The 14,142-nt window shown below is 39.9% G+C and overlaps 1 protein-coding gene across 2 annotated transcripts in view; it reads right to left on the minus strand.

The window, feature by feature from the left end:
- GABRB2 (gamma-aminobutyric acid (GABA) A receptor, beta 2) overlaps nucleotides 1-14,142 on the minus strand; it is a 288,251-nt gene that overhangs the window by 273,074 nt on the left and 1,035 nt on the right. For both annotated transcript variants that reach the window (XM_010855335.1, XM_010855334.1), the window contains exons 2-4: nucleotides 13,651-13,859; nucleotides 13,402-13,493; nucleotides 12,306-12,373 (exon numbers count right to left, since the gene is read on the minus strand). In XM_010855335.1, coding sequence (XP_010853637.1) covers nucleotides 12,306-12,373; nucleotides 13,402-13,493; nucleotides 13,651-13,727 — 237 coding nt within the window. In that variant the 5' untranslated portion in view covers nucleotides 13,728-13,859. The remainder of the gene's footprint in view (nucleotides 1-12,305; nucleotides 12,374-13,401; nucleotides 13,494-13,650; nucleotides 13,860-14,142) is intronic.

Here is a 14,142-nt window from a genome sequence, read left to right on the forward strand (position 1 = left end):
ACCCAAACTCATGTCCACTGAGTCAGTGATGCCATCCAGCCATCTCATCCTCTGTCGTCCCCTTCTCCTCCTGCCCCTAATCCCTCCCAGCATCAGAGTCTTTTCCAATGAGTCAACTCTTCCCATGAGGTGGCCAAAGTACTGGAGTTTCAGCTTTAGCATCAGTCCTTCCAATGAACACCCAGGACTGATCTCCTTTAGGATGGCCTGGTTGGATCTCCTTGCAATCCAAGGGACTCTCAAGAGTCTTCTCCAACACCACAGTTCAAAAGCATCAACTCTTCGGCACTCAGCTTTCTTCACAGTCCAACTCTCACATCCATACATGACTATTGGAAAAATCATAGCCTTGACTAGACAGACCTTTGTTGGCAAAGTAATGTCTCTGCTTTTGAATATGCTATCTAGGTTGGTCATAACTTTCCTTCCAAGGAGTAAGAGTCTTTTAATTTCATGGCTGCAGTCACCATCTGCAGTGATTTTGGAGCCCCCCAAAATAAAGTCTGACACTGTTTCCCCATCTATTTGCCATGAAGTGATGGGACCGGATGCCATGATCTTAGTTTTCTGAGCTTTAACCCAACTGTTTTCACTCTCCTCTTTCACTTTCATGACCAAGATAATCACGATGGTGTGATCGCTCACCTAGAGCCAGACATCCTGGAATGTGAAGTCAAGTGGGCCTTAGAAAGCATCACTACGAACAAAGCTAGTGGAGTGGAGGTGGCGGAATTCCAGTGGAGCTATTTCAAATCCTGAAAGATGATGCTGTGAAAGTGCTGCATTCAATATGCCAGCAAATTTGGAAAACTCAGCAGTGCCCACAGGACTGGAACAGATCAGTTTTCATTCCAATCCCAAAGAAAGGCAATGCAAAGAATGCTCAAACTACTGCACAATTGCACTCATCTCACACTCTAGTAAAGTAATGCTAAAAATTCTCCAAGCTAGGCTTCAGCAATATGTGAACCATGAACTTCCAGATGTTCAAGCTGGTTTTAGAAAAGGCAGAGGAACCAGAGATCAAATTGCCAACATCCGTTGGATCATCGAAAAAACAAGAGAGTTTCAGAAAACCATCTACTTCTGCTTTATTGACTAGGCCAAAGCCTTTGACTGTGTGGATCACAATAAACTGTGGAAAATTCTGAAAGAGATGGGAATACCAGACCACCTGACCTGCCTCTTGAGAAACTTTTATGCAGGTCAGGAAGTAATAGTTAGAACTGGACATGGAACAACAGACTGGTTCCAAATAGGAAAAGGAGTATGTCAAGGCTGTATATTGTCACCCTGCGTATTTAACTTCTATGCAGAGTACATCATGAGAAACGCTGGCTGGAAGAAGCACAAGCTGGAATCAAGATTGCTGGGAGAAATATCAATAACCTCATATATGCAGATGACACCACCGTTGTGGCAGAAAGTGAAGAGGAACTAAAAAGCCTCTTATCAATTAGGCACTAAATTACTGATCTGTAGAGAACCAAACTCAAGATGGTTAATCACTGAGACCTTAAGTTTAAGCACATAGTTCAAGCCATAAATAATTTATAGGAAGCTACTTCAATGACATTTTGCCTACATGTAAATGTGTAATACTACTAATACTAACTAGTACCAATCAAATAGCTAACTTTTTAAACAAGAAAGAATAGTCAAAGAATACTATCCTAGAATGTATATTAAAATATCAATCTTTCTGATATTTTCTAAACCTCTTTAAACTGACATAACTATTAAGAACTTATAGCTAGGTGCTAATCCCTCCCCTCATTTCACAAATTGTGTTTGACCTTTTAAAATATAGAACTATATTTAAATATAGAACTGATGATTATTATCATCATTTGTGTCAAAAAATTAGTAAGAAGGTTCCAAAGGGCATTTTATAAAAATGAAAATCAGATCTGGAAAATGTTTTTTAATGCTCTCATTCTCATCCTTAATAAGTGACCCCTGCTTTCATTCCTTGTGAAGGTGCTTAAGACTCATCATTCATAGCAGCTATTCAAGAAATTTCAGTGTCTCCTCTGCAGAGCTGGCACGGTCTGATGCAATTAAGCTTCACCGTATGTAGTCATACCTTACATGTGTACCCTACTATTTCTATACACTTATACTCGCTGTGTGATCTTAGAAATTATACAATCCCTCTAGTCCTTGTCTCTACACTTATAGAAGAAGATGATGATACTATTATCTGGTTCATGAGACAATAGTGAACATTAAGTGGGATAGTTATATGCACTGTTTATTTTTTCAATATTATTATTGCTAACATGTAATAGCTTTCTTCACACTCTCTCCTCCCCACACTATCTCCTCCCACAAGACTGTTCTCCCTATTTTCCATCCATTTAGATTACACTAATCCTTCTTGTTCAGCCCAGATATCCCTCTTTCATCAAGTCTTCTACAAATCTCACCTACTCTGACCACTTGGATCTTTACCATCACAAAAACCCATGTTATAACTAGACACTAGTTCTGTTTTCAAATTCCTTCATTGAGATTGCATGAGTTTCCACCTTCACTATAAAACTGCTGCTGCTGCTAAGTCACTTCAGTCATGTCCGACTCTGTGCGACCCCATAGACGGCAGCCCACCAGGCTCCCCCGTCCCTGGGATTCTCCAGGCAAGAACACTGGAGTGGGTTGCCATTTCCTTCTCCAATGCAAGAAAGTGAAAAGTGAAAGTGAAGTCACTCAGTCATGTCCGACTCTTAGTGACCCATGGACTGCGGCTCACCAGGCTCCTCCATCCATGGGATTCTCCAGGCAAGAGTACTGGAGTGGGGAGCCATTGCCTTCTCTGACTATAAAACTAGTGTTCCTCAAACATCAGCCCTCAGACAGTACTTGTGTCAGTCATACAGAGAGCTGTTAAGCATGTGAACTCCTGAACTCCATCCCAGATCTACTGAATAGACTTTGGGCATGTGCCCTGAAAATACAAATATTAATGCAAGACTCAGGTGATTCTGTTGCACAAAAAAGCCTGAGAATCACTGTAAAAACCTGGATCTCAACCTTCAATTCCTGTACCACAGGGATACATCACTCTTCTCTCCCTCCATCTGAAACACTCTTGTCTACATCAACCCTCACCTCCTTCTTCAGGCAATTAAGATCACTCTTGTCTCTAGAGTGAGCCTTAGGTCCAATGTAAGAATGATTTCATATCCTTACACAAAATGGTTGAACTGGCAAGGAGCTGGTTGAGTAGCACTAGATAAGTATTTCCTGGTAGCTGATATACTACAGTCTTTCAACTACCCCCTCCAACAACCCCATATTTATTGAGCATCTACTGTCAGATACTATGCTAGGCACTGAAGATGCAGATAATGCCCCTACATTTGCATAGCTCAATAGCTCTAATATTTCTCCATGGCTTATTCATGTATCACTTTTCTAAGATACACATAGATTCACCTTAAAATTTTCATTACTTTAGTTCTGGCTATTGTGTTAGGAGAAAAGTTATTTCATCTTTAATTGCCCAAATAATTACTTCTAAGTTAAGACCTCTTGGCAGGTAAGTGGACAGTAGGTGCCAAATTATAGAGCAAGGAACATGAGACTTGGCAGTAAAAATGTCAATAAAATGTTTACAAAATGAGCACTAGTAAGAGCCAATGGGTTAGAGACATGCCTATATTCTTCCAAGGGAGAAGGCAATGGCACCCCACTCTAGTACTGTTGCCCGGAAAATCCCATGGATGGAGGAGCCTGGTAGGCTGCAGTCCATGGGGTCGCACGGAGTCGGACACGACTGAAGTGACTTAGCAGCAGCAGCAGCAGCAGCAGCATATTCTTCCAAATAAATAGGGACAGAATAACATAAACCCATTTTCCTCTTTGTTTCATAAAATACATATTTTGCAAATAAAATGTATGACTGGAAGCAACATGTAAATTTGGGGGTTGTATCTTAAAAACTCATTACCATCTACTTTCTCATTCTTCTTTTAACTATTTAAAGTATTTTTTAATGTCATCCAACAATGTAAATTGATTTGGGAAAACAACTGAGTAATATCAGGCTAGAAACACAGTAATCTGTAGATAAGAGTCAAAGTGATGTAGAAAATTTTAACATTTCCATTTATACATTAACCCACTTCTCTATTTCATATGTGATTTTCATGTAATTGTTAATAGCACACAAAAAAGGAAATTATATGCTTATTTTCAAATAACCTATAGGTAGAATTATGACTAATAATCTACAAAACGTATTTTTAATTATTTTTTGAAATAATACACAATGAGTAAGAAAGAAAATGTCAATATACTTATATGCTTATACATGTTTGTAAGATCACCAAAAAAGAATACAAGAATATATATCAGTCTACACTGTTACTGGTTGAAGTGTGTATCTTTTTTTGGAGAAAAAATAAAACTATAAAAATACATGTGATCTGTTAAGTGAAAATGCAGACTATAAAATTCTCACTACAAAATAAGTGCAATGTATAACGTATGAATAAGCAAACAGACAAGAATTAGAAGGTGTTATAGGCAAATTAAAACAGCTTTAATGAAGTGATAGGGATGTGGATAATTTTTGCATTTCATGTTGGTGATCTTTTAAAACTAACTGTGTCCCAATGTACCACTGAACATAAATGAAAATGGCGATTTAGTACAAAAGCCACTACTCAATGGCCCCAAACAGAGCGTGTGCTGGCCAGAATTAGCTGGCCCCAAATGCCAAGAGCACCAATCACAAATAAATGCGACAGAATGAATTAGGACAAAACAAACCAACTCCCCACCCTGAAATTCATCAGTATTCCTCCCACAACGTTAAGTAAAATACTTTCTCTGATTTACATTTTTAAAATTTATTTACTTTTAATTGAAGGATGATTGCAATGCTGTGTTGGTTTCCACCATACAGCAATATGAATCAGCCACAGGCATACATAGAGTCCTCTCCCTCTTGAGCCTCCCTCCCACCTCTCACACATCCCACCCCTCTAGGTTGTTACAGAGCCCTGGTTTGAATCAGAAATTCCCAAGACTATTTCACCATGAGGTGGGAGGAATCATGCTAAAGCACACTTTGAGATATTTCTAAAATATGCAACTTGAGATATTTCCATCTTCCTTCTCTTGCAGAGTAAGCTCATAGTCAGATTTTTATTTCATGTCACAGTCAAGCAAGAACACTGTTTAGGGTCCTACAGAGTGACAGCAAAGGACCTGCCCTAAGAGTTAACTGCAAGAAGATCATTTATAAACTGCCTATTTCCTGTGAAATTAATTACAAATAGATGAATAAGTTTTCTTGAAATGTAATCTCTATAATGAACCTCATCTGTATTGTGTGGGACAGATGGAGTAAAGATTCAGGAAGAAAAGAAAAATAGCCACTCTTAAGAGAACTATTTGTAGACATAATTTATCAGAAATCACAAAAATGTGATCTCAAAGGAAAAACTCAATTGAAAATGAGGTCTTGACAATAAAAGAAAAAAAAGGGGAAGGGTATTTTTATATAGTGTCCATCCAAAGCTTAAAACCACTGACATGGTTTACAGTTCTTGAACTTTATCAGTCAACATTTTGTGACAAATTTTGGCCTTAATGGTTATATGACATATTCTACTTGAGCAACACGACAATTATTGGACAAGTTAACAGTACACATTCATAAGGAAAGAAATTATGACATACTTGTGTTCAATAGACATAATATAAAGCATAAATTTCTCAAGGACAGAAACCAATGCTCATATTTAATACACGCTGAATAAAGTACCTATTTGAAAAAATCATTTTATGAAATTAAGACTTCTTTCAAGGTAGAGAAATTGAAGAGTAACAGTAACATCCTGTATAGGCTTAGTTTATCTGACTCAACCACTGCTTCCAAGAAAAAAAAAAAAAGGAATAAAAACAAACAACTACAAAAAAACAGAGTCCATGAGAAATGAAAAAAATATATATATATATTTTTTTTTAATGATGGCTAGTTGGCATCACCGACTCGATGGACATGAGTCTGAGTGAACTCCGGGAGTTGGTGATGGACACGGGGCCTGGCGTGCTGCAAAGAGTCGGACACGACTGAGCGACTGAACAGAACTGAACTGCCACACCTAAAACTGCAGTACAATCAGAGGGCTAAGATTGAGTGATGGTAAAGTCAATTATATACTAGCTGGATGACCTTGAATAAGTCACTTAACCTCTCTGGGCCTCAAATCCTCTTTTACAAAAAGGTGGACAGTTGCCATATCACTGTTTTTATAGGATTGGATGAGGTAACATACACCAGGAGGATACCTGCACAAGTTAAGGGTTCAAATGAGTAATAACTGTGATTGTTTTCTTATATTAGTGTTGTGATGGTAGAAAATGTTGGGTACTGCACAGGAGGAAGAGGAGAGGGGGAAGAGAAGGTTAAGCAAGAGAAGGCAAAAAAACAACAGTTTGCTAAAACTGGGCAGGAGAGCTTCAAGACATGATTTATTCAGAATGAAGCCTGGTCAGTTGAGTGTTCACACCTCCTTCACCTTACTTCTCATTCCACCACCAACCTCACCTCCCGTTTTATATCTGCAACCTACTTCCTTCTAGGGCTACTCCTCCTACAAATGACTTTTTTAGCAATTGCCCTCTCCTCACTCAGCTTCAGATCCATACTTTTCAAAGGTATAGCCTTCAAATACTCAAACTCCTCTAGATCTATTTACCAGCATGCTCCTATTACTATGTCAGGGAGACGAGTCTCAGAACTTATTTCAATTGATCGTGGTGGCATGTGACACAGATGACCATTTCCTTTTTAAACTCTCCTGTGCCTCAGCTTTGAAGACATTATCTGCAGGTCCCCCGACTAACCCTCTGGCTGCTGCTTAGCTGTTCATTAATCTTTATGGGCTCCTTTTCAGCATTCCACTGCTTAAACGATAGTGCTTACCATATAGTGATCTCCATTCTTAGTAGCTATCTCACTTTCCCTTTTGAATTGTATTTATTTATACAGTTATAACCACCACTTACATGTTGACAATGTCCAAGTTCATGTAGATAGTAATGACTTCTTGCTAAGCTCTAGACTTGTATTTTCCAATCTCCATTTAGATATTCCATGTGTGGGGAAAAGTCAGGATTTCTCAAATTGAACTCATCTGCCCACACACCTCATCCCCTATCCCACCTGCAACCTGGCTGCCCTCTCCCCATATCAATAAATGATCCCATCAGAATCTTAGGATTTTCTCCAAGTCCTGTCACTTCTGCCTCACAAATGCTCTAATTTTGTATCTTCTCTTTTATGTCCCTGTCTCCATTCACCAATTCTTTCTGGATTTTTTTAGTGGATTTTCATCTCATCTCCCAGCCTTAGGTCTTGCTCCACCCTCCACACTTCAAAAGCTTCTTCCTTAACTAAGAATTTGTTCAAGCAATTCTCCCAGTGACATCCCTTCACAGGTCCCTTTGGCCTTTAGAACAAACTATAAACTCCTCTGCAAGCTACAAAAATGATCTTTATAACTTGATCACCACTTATGATCTCAATACCAACTCTTATCACCTCCTCACCCCCACTCCCAAATCAAGCCATTTAAAGCTACTTGCAAATCCTTAATCCCATTTATTTTTCCAGATTTTTCTCCTATATGACATTCATTCTGCTTGGAACATTTTCCACAGACTTCTAAGCCCCATTTTCACCTTGAAATTTCTATGTGATACCTCAGAATTCTGTATTCCTAATATGTGTATTTCTGCGTTCAAAGAACTCAGTGATCCTACATTGTAATTCTGAGGACTATAATTCTATGCTCTTTCTCTCCACAGATATGATACTGTGTCTAATGAATAATAACAATTTACTGTTCTAAAAGCAAATAGTTCACCCAATATCTGTGGCATTCACTGAGTCAAACAACCAACCAATCATTGGATAAAGAGCAAAACCACATGGAGATAACATAACCTCAGCATGTTGTTTTAGTCGTTAAGTCATGTCCAACTCTTTTGCGACCCCATGGACTGCCTGCCAGGCTCCTCTGTCCATGGGGTTCTCCAGGCAAGAATACTGGAGTGGGTTGCCGTGTCCTCCTCCAGAGGATCTTCCTGATCCAGGGATGGAACCTGCATCTCCTGCATTGGCAGGCAGATTCTTTACCACAGAGCCACCAGGCAAGCCCATAACCTTGGCTACCTGTATTTTATATACACAAATTAAGATGGCAGAAGATGTATGTAACGTATTGTGTGTAGTCACTCAGTCATGTCCGACTCTTTGCAACCCCATGGACTGTAGCCCACCAGACCCCTCTGTCCACGGGATTCTCCAGACAAGAATACTGGAGTGGGTTGCCATTTCCTTCTCCAGGGGATCTTCCCAACCCAGGGATCGAACCTGGGTCTTCCGCATGACCGGCAGATGCTTTACCCTCTGAGCCACCAGGGAAGTCCTATGTAATGTATTAGGCAATTTCAAATATCAAATAACAAGTGAACAGTGAAATCAACAAGGGATAAAGAAATGCATGGGAAATAGAGACCACTAAGTACTCAACTGGCTACTCATAAAAATTTTTAGAGAAAATACTTATGTTAAACCTAAGTACAACAGAAGCCTGCAGAAGAATTAACATTAGTAAACACCAGATATTAAGTTTTATGAGGTCAGGGAACAAGTCATTCATGTTCACTACTCTGTCCTTAAGGCCTAACACATGGCTAGATCATAGTAGCTGCTAAATAAGAATTTGTGTCGAACTGAATTTTAAACTGTGCAGCTGGTGATGCAAGAAAACATCTGTTTAAAAAAAGGCAGCACTTTTTGCCATTCACCATTCCATAAAAAGGTAATTTGTATATGTGTTTACTAGAATTCTTTCCTCAAAAGTGAAATATTGCTTCACTCTTTGGTTGGCAAATGTGTTGTTTCAAGATGGAGAAGAATCTGCTTTAAATGAAGAGAAAGCTATTTCAGTCCATAATCCTTCAGAGCCAATTTTGGATCTTAAAACGCATTTTCATCAAAGAATCTTAACAAAAAGATTCCTGCCAATTTAACCAAGACATCTAAAAATGTTTCAAGCTAAAGCCAAGCTTTCTGCTCAGGAACATTTAATTGAGATCATGTTATCTTCCAAAGTTCTTCCACTGGGTCAACAGTCACCTGAATCACACGGAGGAGTAACAGACCATGATCACCCAAGAACTCACAGCTGCATTCCATTTAGGAATTCTTTATTTTTCTATCATTTAAGCTGGGTTTCAAGTCCTGAAATTCCTTTGTACCCTACAGAGCTATTATCATAAACCAAAGCAGAGACACATGTGCCTTTGACTTATAAGTTAATTTGACACGTCCCTCTTATTTCCAGTATATGGAAACTGAGACCATGTAATATAAATTATTAACCCAAGTACACTTAGGGCAGCAGCTGGGATGGATACTGGCTCTCCTCAGCTTTCTACATAAGCTATGTTCATGGAACACCAATACTTTCACTTGGATCATTGTATTAATTCTGGTAGTCACCTGAAATACTTAAAATGGGACTATTATTCCTTTTCAACACGCGAAGAAATCAAGCTCCTTCGAGCTGTCAATTCCCTCAGGTTGACTGAGCAGCAGAAGCAAAACTAGTATTCAAGTCTTTCTATTATTGTCTTTTACCAGGAACACCACATTGACAAGGGCCTTTTTTCCTTTCAGTACAAATGAGCCAATGACAATGGAAATTATCTGGTACCTACCATTCTTCAAGGAAGATTTGCTATAATCAAAGAGAGTTACAATTAGCAGAGGTTGCAGGCCACAAAGGATAATGAGGCAGAAACATGTGTGTTAATCAATTTTGAGGTTTCACTTAAATAATCAACCATTCTTTCAAAGCTGAATCCAATCAAAAGATACTAACCCTTTTAGACTCGTATACAGTGGGCAATATGCCATAAACATCTTTTATTTAGACATTAGGAATGAAATTTCCCATCTGTTGCTTCAAATCAAATAACCATACTTAAAAAATAATACCCTATGTGACAAAATTTTTCTTTGAAGGATTAAAGTCACTATGACTGTTAATCATGAAATGTTAATTCTTAGCAAGTAAAACTGGGTCTGGACAAGTCCACGTGTATTAGCAGTAGGCTAATAAAGGAATCTAGCATGGAATTTTTAACACTTGGTTCTAATCATTAATGCTGCAGTACTGGCCTATTTACAACCTGACATTTATTTTTGCACTTTCAACATCCCATGACTTTGATGCAACAGTAAATAGCTTTAAGAGATGACACTGTGCCTTAGCTGGGTCTGTATTTTGACTAGGAGGTCTTGGCATCATGTCCAGTTCTGATACCTCTCCCACATGCTACATGCTGGTGAAAAAAAAAAAAAAAAACCTTAACAAAAATGCTACTGCTCTTAAGCCATTTGGAGATATAACAGGTCTAAGTTCTTAGCTAACTTATACATCCAAGTTCTACTGCAGCAACTTCTAACCACATCATTGTTTCTTTAGATTCTTAATTTTTTAGATTCTTAAATATTTCTTAATTTTTCCATAAAGTCCCACATTTCTAATGTTCTGAAGAGGAAGGTAACAAATTAAAATGTGGGGGAAAGAGCATAAATAAAAATTCAAAAGACAAGACACACAGAACTACACTTGATTTCCATTATCTCTTTTCAGCCACACACTTTCTATTCGAGTACCTAGGATTTGGCAGGTATCCATATTAGGACATTCCTATTTTATGGTACAATTCAAAATATAAACTGATAAAAGACCTCTAAAATCTCACAAAAGTGAGTATTTGTATATATGAGGAGTTAAATAGTTTCCCAAGATATATTCTATACGTACACAGGAGATTCTTACAATGTGTGGGAAGTCCATGGTTCTGAATCATCCAACAGTGTCTGCAGTCTGGGTTTATATCCTGTTACCATACAAAACTTTCCCAATAATCAGACTATAACAAGATAAATGTTGTCACGAACATCATTGAAAGAGTTGAATATTCTCTGAAGTAATGACAGATGTTTCATAAGCTTGTGATAGCTCAGGATTTCCACTGAACTTTGGACATTGTAGAAGGTTGGGCTGGTTATTTGGGCTTCCTCTATAATTTGAATTCTGGAGTGATGAACATTTATACTATGTTGAGAACATATCCACTACCTAGTATTTGGCTCTCTTGAGTGAATTAATAAGTGTCCTAACTGTCGAGTCCTGATGGCTGGCTTAGAACTGTTCTGCTTAAAATCTCACACACTAGACCCTCTTCTTTAATAGTACACCCCATTTTCAGGCAGAACTACACTGCAACACATTCTTCTGAAATGTGCTGTATGCTATCAGGACTGAAGGTAACACTGGCATCTTACATTCAAACGTGGCCATTCTAGAGAGACTTTTCCAAAGATGAAAAAGTCGCTGGAGAAATGGCCCAAGTAAACAGGGGTATCTGGGACCCTTGACATTGTCCTGTCTGCAGTGCCCCAACATGGGCAGCAGGGGGCGCTCCTGCATGAAGCAAACCCTCCCCTCCCCCCAAGAGCTCCCCAAAGGGGAAGACGGAGGGTTTTTCTCTTAGCACTTGCCCCAAGTCCAAGGAGGAAGCAAGGTGTGGTGCTGTCCATAAATCACACACGATTTGAATACCATTGCAGAAGTGACCAGAGATGATATATGGGTCTGAGTGTGCGTTTTGAAAACAAGCTTGTCAATTTTTATTTTTATTTTTTCTATTTTGGTGAGCAAGAAGGGTTAAAGGACCAGGTAAGCAATTGGCAGGGAATGGGGCTTGCCATCCGCTGTAAAGACATAATGTTGCAAAGCAACAAGTGGCTATCAGTACCTGAGGGTCATTTCCTAAGTCTCTCTGCTACAGTTTAGTTCCCAGGTTACATTCTCGGTGAAATGTCAATCAAACCCCTCCCTCTTTCTCCCCTCTTCTCTCTTTCTCTAAGCATACCCCAAACTCAGAAAAATCACTTGATAAAGCAGATTTTTTCACTGAACCTTAGGAAATATGACTTCTGCCGGGGTTCTCTTGCATGTGGCTATGTTTTGCAGGTGAGTGTGTGATGCATTTTACACCCTCTTTGCCAGGTCCCAGGATTTCAAATCAGATTGGAAAAACCCTTAAGGACCAGAAACAGCCAACTCTGAAATCTCAAAAACGGTGCCTTCACCCCACTTCATAAACATTCTCACGCATACCCCACCCCCACTGGCCGGATCCTTTCTCCTTCCTGTCCCCAAATGAAGGTCTGTGGAGACACAGCTATAAACCTTAACACTCACCATGTTGACTTCAGAAACCATGTCGATGCTGGCAATGTCAATGTTCATTCCCACTGCCACAGGGGGACCTGAAAACCAAAAGGACCAGCCACGTGATTTCTCAGAACTTCATGCACTCTTAGCAAGAGTCCCCGGGCACGGGCATGGGACAGTCCACCCCAAATCCCTCCCCACTTCTAACCCTCAAATTCTTCAAATCTCTGCTCCTTTCATTTAAGAAAAGGGTGGCAGGTAGTCCTCTGAGAGAAATGCTCTATTAAACAGGCATGCACGTGCCCCAGTGGGTGAGGGATTCCAGCTCTTCTACATATGCAGATGTCTCAGCATAAGAATACACACAACCCACAAAAGCACCTGAATCGGGCTGGGCTAGCTCAAGGGAAATGTTGTATAAAGCACTGAAACCCCTTTCTTATTCTTCCCACCCCCTACCCCCTTCAGTGCAGGTTTTAACTCTTTGAGATTTGTTAGAGTCTGGAGTAAAATTAAATGGACATATCATTGTATCTAAGGCTGAAACAAGAGAGATCTCTGGCCCTTCTCCCTCTACCCTCCCTGTCCTGCAAGCCCCACAGGTCCCCTCTAGCCCCATCCCAGCTGTCCCCCGCAGTGAGGCTTCCAGGACTGGATAATATCCAGAAAGCAGCCAATTTAAACCATGGCCTGAACTCCTCCAAAGGAGGCGGGCACAGGGGGTTAATGCCACTTCTCAACCAACTGTCTGCATATCTTGTCCTCAAAAACGTTCCTGGTGGCCTTCAGGAAGCCAGGTTCACTGGCACAACGTTAATTAAACTTAGGAGGTTTGTATCTCAGCAAAACAAAGGCGGTGAAGCAAAAAATTTAAACAGTGAAGCTGGAAGACAGCGGTCTCCAGTATAGGCTAAGAGGGTATCTCTGAAAGACCACCTAAGTGCTGGAGAGTAACACACAGGCTTAAATTTGGATCATTTTCTCAATATGGTAACACAGAGACTCAGTCAATACACCACATGCAACCCACAGTAAGGGAGAGGAAAGACAGCGCACAAAGCTCAAAAGACAGCTTAGGCAATAGCTGCTGGGCTGTTTCTTATTACCAAGGCAACCCCATTACCTCCAAAATCTGGTCTCAGCCGAATATCATAACCTTTCAGGAGTCTATCCACCGTCTCTTTAACCAGCGACATGTTACTAGGGTCATTGACACTAAAGAAAGAAAAGACAATAAACAGGCATCAATAAAACAGCAGGCACAGCGCTTCAGTAGCTATCTGATCCTCACTACCGATCCTTGCTCACAGAGGTATGCAGACAGAGCCCTTCAAAGTGAAAAAGGAAAAAGAGAAACGCTAGGCACACTTACCTTTGCGCACAGACGGCGGCGATTATTAAGGGGAATGACCAAATCCCAAAGTAGTCCTTTTTCCGGACTCTCCACATCCCTTTAGTTTTGGATGGGTTGAGGGTTTCACTGAAGAGAGGAGATCCAACTTAGTCTGCCCAGTGCAGTAATTCTAATGTGAGGCGCATGCGCACGGTGTACCAAAACATCAAAGGGGCAGCAGCGGTTGCCTGGGACCGAAAAGATTTTCTTGTTAAAGGGGAAAAAAAAATTAAAGGGAAAACATATATATATAAATATATATGTACAATATATACGTATTTGAATAATATAGAAAAGTCACCCTACGGAAGGACCCACGGTAAAAAAATTTTGTTGTCCTTTTGTTAAGACAAAAACAACTAGAGTGTCTGGTAAGTTTTGGTAGTGGCAGGAGGCGGTTTCGCACCTCGCGGGTTGTGGGATTTTGGGGGTGGGGGTGTGTGTGTGTGTGTGTGTGTGTGTGTGTGTGTT

This window comes from Bison bison, unplaced genomic scaffold (assembly GCF_000754665.1).
Source record: "Bison bison bison isolate TAMUID 2011002044 unplaced genomic scaffold, Bison_UMD1.0 scf7180017864363, whole genome shotgun sequence".
Classification (NCBI taxonomy): domain Eukaryota; kingdom Metazoa; phylum Chordata; class Mammalia; order Artiodactyla; family Bovidae; genus Bison; species Bison bison.